The 9,476-nt window shown below is 39.8% G+C and overlaps 1 protein-coding gene across 1 annotated transcript in view; it reads left to right on the top strand.

Moving 5' to 3' along the window:
* The window catches only part of LOC102298614 (CD82 antigen), a 27,751-nt gene extending 20,794 nt beyond the window's left edge, over positions 1 to 6,957 (top strand). The window contains exons 6-8 of the mRNA XM_014329048.2: positions 4,434 to 4,607; positions 4,690 to 4,773; positions 5,438 to 6,957. Of these exons, the coding sequence (XP_014184534.1) occupies positions 4,434 to 4,607; positions 4,690 to 4,773; positions 5,438 to 5,515 (336 nt within the window). The 3' untranslated portion in view covers positions 5,516 to 6,957. The remainder of the gene's footprint in view (positions 1 to 4,433; positions 4,608 to 4,689; positions 4,774 to 5,437) is intronic.
* Positions 6,958 to 9,476: the final 2,519 nt, after the last annotated feature.

Raw genomic sequence — 9,476 nt, 5'->3', positions numbered from 1 at the left:
GGTGAAGGACACGGGGAAAGATGCGACCGCCTCCGTCAGAGCCAAGAGTTTACTGGAGCTCACATTAGAAATGATCGTCAGTTATGAGTTGTTTTCCCCACACTGAGCCATTACAATCAGTTTTAGGGTTCCCCCACCTGCTGTATCCCACTTTAACCCTGTACTCATTTTCCTGTTTAGAAGCAAAGTCACCCTCTACAATGTAGGCAACAGAAAATAGATTTTAGATTTTAATAGATTTCCTTCTTTTTCTCTGCTCATTTCTATTTAATTGGTTCAAGCTGAGGACAATTAGAATAAAAAACTCTGACTAAAATAAAGTTTGTATTCCCACTTGCTATTTTGTTATTACATTAACGTAACAGGTTCAGTTAACTTTACACAAATAAGCTGTTTAAAAAACGTCCTCGAAAGAGTTACTTTTTTACTTTGAGTGCATTTCATTCAGTACTTCAACATTTACTGGAGTACTTTTTAGGTATCTGTACTTCTACTTAAGTGCAGAATTTTTGTACTTTTGCTACCTCTGCAGTTCAGTCTCTACAGACGTTGTTTTGGCTGGTGATTTATTCTTCCTCATAATCTTTATGTATCAGACTTGAACTAACTTCACATCTTGGGAGTTTGTAGTCATCGGGTGACTGAAGCCTATCCCAGCTGCCATATAGTGACAGACAGGGTTCAAACTGGACAGATCACCAATCTGACACAGAGAGACAGGCAACCACTCACATTCACACCTATGGGCAATTAAGAATCACCAATTAACCTAACCCCACAGGGTGTAGGTGTAGATAGCCTGGATCTTGTTCTTTTGCCTGGTCCTCTGCAGGTACTTGGTGACTGCAGCTTTTCTAGGGGGAGCTTCATGGTTCCCATTTGCCTGTTGGAACTTGTAGCTGTCCTCAATGTCTGCAATGTTCAGTTCCATTCAATTTTATTTATGTAGCGCCAAATCACAACAACAGTCACCTCAAGGCGCTTTTTGTTGCCTTCTGGTAGTTCGATCCCCTCAATTCTGACTACCTTCCCTCTCTTTGTTATCATCCAAGTACACTTCTCCGGTCCGAATGACATTGCAATGTCGTTGCGGTATATCCTGGTGGTGTGGATCAGCGAATCCATGTCTCTCTCTTGGCATACAGCTTTTTGTCATCCAGGAAGCCGGTGGCTGATGATTGCTCCGAAGTCGGTATCCGTAGTCAGTCTTGTTAATGATCTCACTGAGGGGGTTCAGGCCTATGCAGAACAGCAGTGGGGACAGAGCATCTCCTTGGTAGATCCCGCACTTGATGGTGACTTGTGCTATGGGCTTGGAGTTGGCCTCTAGTGTTGTACGCCACATCCCCATTGAGAACCCTCTTAGGGTTCTTCTGCTCTTGTATAGGTCATTCCAGGATCCAGGTGTGGGGCATCGAGTCATAGGCCTTCTTGTCACAATCCAGGCAGTGCACAGGTTGGTCAGTCTGGTTTTGCAGTCTTGGGTAACTGCTCGGTCTACCAGTTGCTGGTGTTTCGCGCCTCTGGTATTCTTGCCATTTCCTTTCTATGCCCCGCTCATGTATTGAGCCATGTGCCTGTTCATCTTAGCCACTATGATGCCTGACAGGAGCTTCCATGTGGTGCTGAAGCAGGTTATTGAGACTGGTAGTTGGATGGGACCGGCCCTTTCTGGGGGTCCTTGAGGATCAGGACTGTCCGGTCTTCGGTTGGCCTTTTTCGATGTCTCTGATCAACTAGCAGCAGGTTCATTTGTGCTGGCAGACGCTCGTAGGGTGCAGGAGCAAAACTGTATTCTGTTAGCAAAGAGTGTAAACTAATATAAATTCTGGTGAAAAGTTTGGATGCAAATGTCTGCTGTTCAGCCTGAACAAAAAAAAGAGGCTTATTTTGAGATAAAACATCTGCTGACCTGAAGAAGCTGACTGCTCCTACAGTCCTTCTCTTTTTTCTTTTGTCTTTTTGCATTCATAAACTTTTTAAACTTGTGTAAAATAAGTATAGCTATGTTTTCCAATTATTTTCAGAAGAACCTTTTTTGTACTTTCTTGCAAATGAACTGTAATATTTCCAAGAAAGACCTACACAATATGTTAGTCATCATATTTTAAATGAAGATACGATGGGCTGTAAATATTGTTGTTATGATTGACAAAAACTCACATAGTCCTTCTAATTAATAAGATTTAAAACATGCCACATTGAGAAATTTTTATTTTACTTAGCGTCTGGCATAGCATGTAGTGAGGGCGTTTTAATTTAGTTCATTTGAATGGTATCCATCCAACAATATATTCACAAAAAGAAGACACAAAAGAGACACATTGGCTCAAACATGGATACAGTGTGGGCATATTACACTGCCTATATGTTTATGGTAATACATGTTTCACCAACTCTGGCAGCCTGCTGTCTTTCAGGTCAACGAGCAGATCTCCAAGGTCATCACTAAGGTACTGGACAAATACTCTGGGAACAGTTCAATCACAGAGCAGGCCTGGGACTTCATCCAGACTAACGTGAGTTGGAAGCATGGACCTGAAATACAAACCCATCAATAAAAATATCTTCAGTGGTACAAAATGGCAGAAATGTCCTAGCTAGAAACTAGAAGCACAGGAAAGTCCATTTTTAACAGGGGGAATTTGATGCTTTACACTTTGCAGTTAGACTTGTTCTTGTCAGCTGATGCTGGAAAATGCATTGAAAACCTAAATGAGACAAAGAAGACAAATTAACTTGAATTTACGTTTTCTAAAGAGACTAGGCAAGTTTATTTGTACAGCACAATTCAACAACAAGGTGATTCAAAGTGCTTTACAGAGACATTAGAAACAAAAATAAAAAGCATGATTTAAAATTGATTAAAACAAACAAACAAAACAGTATATAAAATCAAAACAGATAAAATCAGAAATAGATAAGATCAGTAGTTAGTGTAAGTTTTGAAATTTAAGCTTAAAAGTGTGGATTTGGTGCTTTATTCAAATGCAGCTGAGAACAGGTGAGTCTTCAACCTGGATTTAAATAAACTGAGTGTTTCAGCTGATCTGAGGCTTTCTGGGAGTTTGTTCCAGATATAAGGAGCATAAAACCTGAATGCAGCTTCTCCGTGTCTGGTTCTGACTCTGGGAACTGATAAAAGACCGGATCCAGATGACCTGAGGGATCTGGAAGGTTCATACTGGGTCAGGAGGTCACTGATGTATGTTGGTCCTAAACCATTCAGAGCTTTATAGGCCAGCATCAGAACTTTAAAGTCTATCCTCTGACGGACAGGCAGCCAGTGTAAAGACCTCAGAGCTGGACTGATGTGGTCCACTGTTTTGGTCTTAGTGAGGACTCGAGCAGCAGAGTTCTGAATGAGCTGTAGTTGTCTGACTGATTTTTTAGGTAGACCTGTAAAGATGCTGTTACAGTAATCAAGCCTACTAAAGATGAATGCATGGACTAGTTTTTCAAGGTCCTGTTGAGACATCAGATCTTTGATCCTAATAAGAATCTGTCTGAAATATATTAGAAAATTTATTTTTGTACTCTGAGCAATAACAATCTTAATTTCCACTGAGCTCAGGAGGTAGAGCAGGGCATTGGAAGGGTGCTCAGGTAACGTAGTAAAGGGTTATAAAAGGACCAGTACTTTTGCCTTTTACCACTTCTCCATCAATGTGTTTCCAAAAGAAGGTAATGTAGCTTAAAATAGCTCTCTAGGTTTCTCTTTTCAGCCAGTTTCTTCTGAAATAATCAGATTTCATTTTTATATGAACAGATTCTGTCACTCGTGACAAAATAGCTTTGCAGTCTTGATAAGCAAAAATGACTTAATATCAACCTTTAATTTTCAGTAATCTAAACCTCAGTTATTTTAATCAGCAGATTTCCTGAGTTTAAATTTCAGCACTGTTAGTGTGTAGTCACCTTATCTCAACACACTTACGATATAATGTTTAATATAAGATAGCTGCATGTTGTAAATACTCCATTTGACTGCATTGTGTGGATCTTAAAGGCTTCCAGACATCTGTAATCACAGAAAATTCTCACACTACATGAGAGCAAACTGAGCATTTAACTTGTCTAATCCTGGTTCACACCAGTGTTTTCCAAGTGAAACAGTAACTAGAACTAAGGTTTGTGTGATGTCAGAACCTCCCCGGCAACATGTTGACATTAACAGGAATTTCATTTCATTTCAAAATATGAAAGTAGATTAATAACATTTGTAAATAAAATACTTTGATATTTTCTTCAGAAATGTTTACATGGGTGCTAAATTGAAAAACATGAAATCAGGCCCAAAGTAGCTGTTCCAGAATGAGTATAAAATGATATGTGTTCATCATCCCTTCATCAGCCGTGCCAGTCAAACGTCCTTGGGAGTAAAACGTTGGCTGTTACAAATGAAACCTGTGCTTAACTCTCCCCATCTGTAGATGGAGTGTTGTGGCTGGATTGATCGTACAGATTGGAGTGGTAACATGGTCATCGTCAACAGCTCGCAGCTGCTGTTTCCCTGCTCCTGCCAGAACATCTCACTTATTTCTGGAAACCTCTCTGACAGTGGATTCTGTGAGGCTAAGACACCTGACTGGCCTGTATACGATGTGGTAAATGGTGTTTTCCGTTCATCTCACATACTTGCTGTCTCTTAGATGCATTTCCAGTCATTAAGGTTCTTGTCTTAATCAGGGATGTGCCGCCAGCGTGGAGAGGTGGCTCCTCACCAACATTGGGGTTGTGTTAGGCATTTGCCTTGGAGTGACTCTTCTTGAGGTACAACGTCATTAACTCTCATTCACCCATAACTAGCTGGGTTTCCATGAAAGCAGTTTACAGAAACAAACAATATGCAAAATAATACCTGTTACAGTTCAACATCACTAAAGTGGCTTTTTTTGTGAAACCTTTGGATGTGTCTGGATTCTTTGTTAATCATAAAATGTTGTTAATTAAAGTCAAACACAATTTTAGTAAAACAAGCAGCTGCACCTTCATGTCATTGTTGAACACACCGAGTAATCACTCAGTGAAGGCTGAGCAGTTCCTCTATTTACAGTGTTGTGACACAAAGCTCTGATGTTTTCTTTGCTCTCACACACTTTCATACACTTCTGTGGCGTTACGCTATGCAGAACTTTTTCACAAATTTCTGACAATTTTTTGTCACAAATATTTGTTTTGAAGAAAAAAAAAAGCAAAGTTCACCAACAATTATGTTCTTCGATGCAAAGTGAGTGGAATAAAGACTCTTTGTGTTATTAGTTTACTGTGTTTCTTAATGTTTGCTACTAAGAATAAACTCTTATCAGACTGGAGAAATCTTGGTAATTCCAATGTATTGAAACTGTAGAATTTGTTCAAGATGAACAATCTGAGTTGTTTATGAATAAATAACTTAAAAATGAGAAATTTCAAAGTGTCTTTCTCTGGTCAACAGCTGCTGGGGATGATCCTGTCCATCTGCCTGTGCAGGAACGTCCACATGGAGGATTATACCAAAGTGCCAAAATACTGAAGCTCAGCGGAGGAAGTTACATTACTGAACTCAAGAAACACACAAATAGGGAGCAAAGTATTTGGTGAAATTGTATCCAAGGGTAATAATGAAATATGTCTATTTTTTTCCTTAGATTTTATTTTATTTTTATTTTAAAAACTTATAGTTTTGAACTTTGGATCAAAGCGCAAAGCTGAAAAATGCTGAGAGGACACTGGGTTAGAGGAGATTAATAAAGAAAGGTGTCGTACTGGAGGATTTCTTTCCCTGCCAGTGTTGCTGGTTTCCACAGTGCCAACTTGCTGCTGCATGCTTTTAGTTTCCCTTGAAAATCTGAAAGTAAACCATCTGTGCATCTGTAATAGTGAAGTGAAACAGTCTTTCAAAAATGGATTCACCTTTCCTTTGGAGGCATTAATGAGCAAAATTAGCCATTGAAATTTCAAAATTTTAAAACTTTCCAGTTTGGCCATCATGTTCGTTTTAGGTAAACAGCTGTGAGAAATTCAACCACTGGAATCATTTCAGAGATTTTACCCTTTATGGTTAATCATTCCAATGCTTTTGACAATATACTGTAAAAGACTGAATTTCGAATGAAACACAAACTATTGTTAGCAAATCATTCAAAAAAATATATATGCATGTATCTCACATGATGGCCATTTAAAAAAGAAAAAGAGAAAAAGGAATTCCTGTGTTTGTATCTACTTCTAATGATAAGATGCCCGCAGCCCTGTAAAAATGTCGAGAAAAGCAAAGTTTTGACGACTCTGGAAAGTCCACTCGGTGGATGTTTTGTTTTATTTTTATATGCCAGTGTTTTGAGTTATTGTGTAAAGTTATAGTAGTTTGTCTGGAATTTAAGTGTTTATTTGTAAGAATTTGAGTCCCCAAAGTATTCCTTCCAGTATTTTCTATGGCAGCAGGTCTCTCCTTCAATTTTTAAACGATGTTCTTTCCCATTCTCCTAATTGCTTTTAAGTCTGAAAATAATAAAGGAAATAATAAGCTACTAAAAAGATACTTGTCTTCTAAAAGTGTTGCAGTTTACTATTGGCATTTTTAAACGAGCAAATAGAGCCTTTTTAGGTTGAAGTATGGAACCTTGTTTAATCCAGACGTTTGAGAAGAGTAGCGCATTAATTGTAACCACTTTTGAACTGTGTGACATGATGGGACTATTTTTTAGCACGGATCCTCGGCATTCATTTGTGTACAATTTTAATTTCAAGCCAGTATGTGGTTTTCTCAGTGGCCTGTTTTTTGTTTTGTTTTGTTTACAGTCGCATAAATACCATCCCATTAACCTTGTAATGGTGTCTAAGACACAAAAGGATACATCTGTTTAGAAGTACATGGCCTTCTTCAATTATAGCTTGTTGGTGTCATAAGTATGTACTCACAAATGGATTCATATTTCATTTTGCCAATAAACTGATTACAGTACTTCAGTGTGATTCCTCGTTGCTCACGATGTTGTTAATATATATTTTTTAAATGTAGTGTACATTTTTTTTCATGCTCTCTAAATGTCTTTAACTCAGAACTTCATCTCTGACACCATTGTTGTGGCTGTTGTTCTTAGATTAGACTGTTTATGCACCTACATAAGTTTATCCTGCAGTCTAAAAGACTGCATTCATTCTAATGACCAGCAGGGGGCGTCTCCTGATTGCAAATAGGAGCAATCAGGAGAAAAGGAAAATAGGAAAACGGCCCTCGGCCAGTTTTCCTACATGGTAAAAAAAAATACAGTAGTAAATGAAAGAAATCTGTCAGCAAGACTCTTTGGTCTTAAATTATATGAAGTTAATGTGTAAAATTAACATAATCTATAGTTTAATAACTCAAAGCGCTTTATATAACATACCTCATCCTCCCATTCATTCAAGCAGCCTTTTATTTCTCTTCTCCTTAAGTGCTTTCTATAGCATACACGCTACAATGGATGGACTGGAGAAAAACTTGGGGTTAGCTGAAGCAGCCAGGGATTTAACAACTAATATTTTGATCAGTTGATGACCTGCTCTACCTCCTGAGGTACAACCAAGGCACTGTGTTTATCAGTCTCACGGCTTGTGCAAAGAACGCTTCCAGCATCCTGGTGGTTCTGCAGCTGATGCTCCTGTACCTCTTGCCAGGGGTGGTGGGGTCTCTGATGATGGAGATAGCTCTGCGTATGCAGCACTGTTTGTAGATCTCCTCCAGAGACGAGAGAGGGGCACCAACAATCCTCCTGGCAGTCTTAACAATCCTATTAAGTTGTCACTTCTCATTGGACAAACCAAGATGTCAAACTTTGTGTCAGGATGTTTTCAGTGATACAACCATTACGGTAAAACTGTTACAATTAAAAGCTATGAGGAATGGCCCATGGTCAAAGGAAACATTGATTTCACTTGAATCTCTTCCTTGTCCCTCTGTCTAGTTTCTTACCGCATTAAGTACACCCTCCTCACCTATATAACAGCAATCTCCTGGAACTGCCAGGGTTTGTTACCAATCATTGCTGATACTGATGTTATTGCTGCAGTGGTTTTCACTGTTGCCTCACAGCAATAGGGTCCTGAGTTTGACTCCACTATCTATTTTCAGTTCTCTTTGCATGTCCATGTTTGTATGGGTTTCCTCAGGGTGCTCCTACATCCCGCTACAGTATAAAAACATGTCATTAATGGGGGTTATGTTTCTAAATTGGTTATTTGGTGATTCTAAATTGCCCATCGGGTGACTCTTGCATAGAGATGGGTACCGGTGTCGGTTCTGACATAAACGGTAGTAACCAGACCGAAAAGCAGCGCACATTTCGGTGCTTTTTTCCTGAGCTGTGATACACTTTAGATTCTAGCCAATCATTTTACGTTTCCGAGGATAGTAGGCGGGCCAGGTACGTACGTTCTTTTAGAGCAGAGCTACAGATTAAAAATGTCCAAGGCGAAGCGGTCAAAAGTCTGGCTGTACTTCACAGCAAAAGATGCAAACTCAGCAGCAACAAGTGCTTTAAGCTGATACTGTGATACTGTCAAAGGAGGTAACACCTCGAATCCGATGAAACACCTGGCGACGCATAGCGTTTTTTTTAAAAGCCGAGAAATGCGCCGTATTTGATAGCTTGCTGCGAGACCTCACACCGAGCACATCTACTGCGGGTGTGGTGCCTGTTATCGGACCCGGAGTTAGCAACATCCCCCAAAAACCCGAAGAGGAGAGTCCTGGCCCCTAGCCCTGCCAGTGTAGCAGAAATGATGAGGATGATGATGCAGCAGCAGCCGTTCTTCTCTGCGTGAGTAGCTTCATGTTGTTCGTGTGTAATTTACGTTGAGTAGGCTAACCACGTTATTACATTAATGCATGTAAGGTGAACTAGCAAACATCATCATAGCTACATGCGGCTGTCTTCTTGTTTGATGGCAGATACTCCCTTCACCCTGGCCAAAAAGGCTAAAATGACCAAAGAAAAAGTGGAAAACAGTTAAACATGAGAGGTTTTTGGACAAAGTTTGTGTTCTCCATTCTTTAAGCACCGGTTCGAGCACCGTTTAAGCACCGGCACCGTTTCAAAAGTACCGGTTTGGCACCGGTATCGGATAAAACCTAAACGATACCCATCCCTACTTTGCATCATATTGGTGAACTGTCCAGGGTGTACCTCACCTCTCGCCCTGTGGTAGATGGGATAGGCTCCAGTGCCCCCACAACTCGATGAGCAGAAGAGAGTACAGAAGAGAATGGTGATTCGGCAGCAGCTACCCGGACATATGTTGGTTAATTTGACAAAGTTTGCTCCATCTGTTTCGATTTCATCTGTTTTCTTTTTCTCTTTTAGCTTTTCAGCTCCACTGTTTTGCTTTTGTTTTTCCATCTTTATCAAACACTTCATCCACACCAAATTCTATTCTACAAGGTGTATGAGCACACGGGGAAGGTGGGTATGAAGCACTCTATCAAGCAATGTGACACCTGAGCTTTTGATTAA

This window comes from Haplochromis burtoni, unplaced genomic scaffold, assembly GCF_018398535.1.
Source record: "Haplochromis burtoni strain Fernald_Lab_line unplaced genomic scaffold, NCSU_Asbu1 Contig_495, whole genome shotgun sequence".
Taxonomy (NCBI): domain Eukaryota; kingdom Metazoa; phylum Chordata; class Actinopteri; order Cichliformes; family Cichlidae; genus Haplochromis; species Haplochromis burtoni.
The sequence above is the reverse complement of the archived record's forward strand: the minus strand, read 5'-3'. Positions and strand labels throughout refer to the sequence as shown.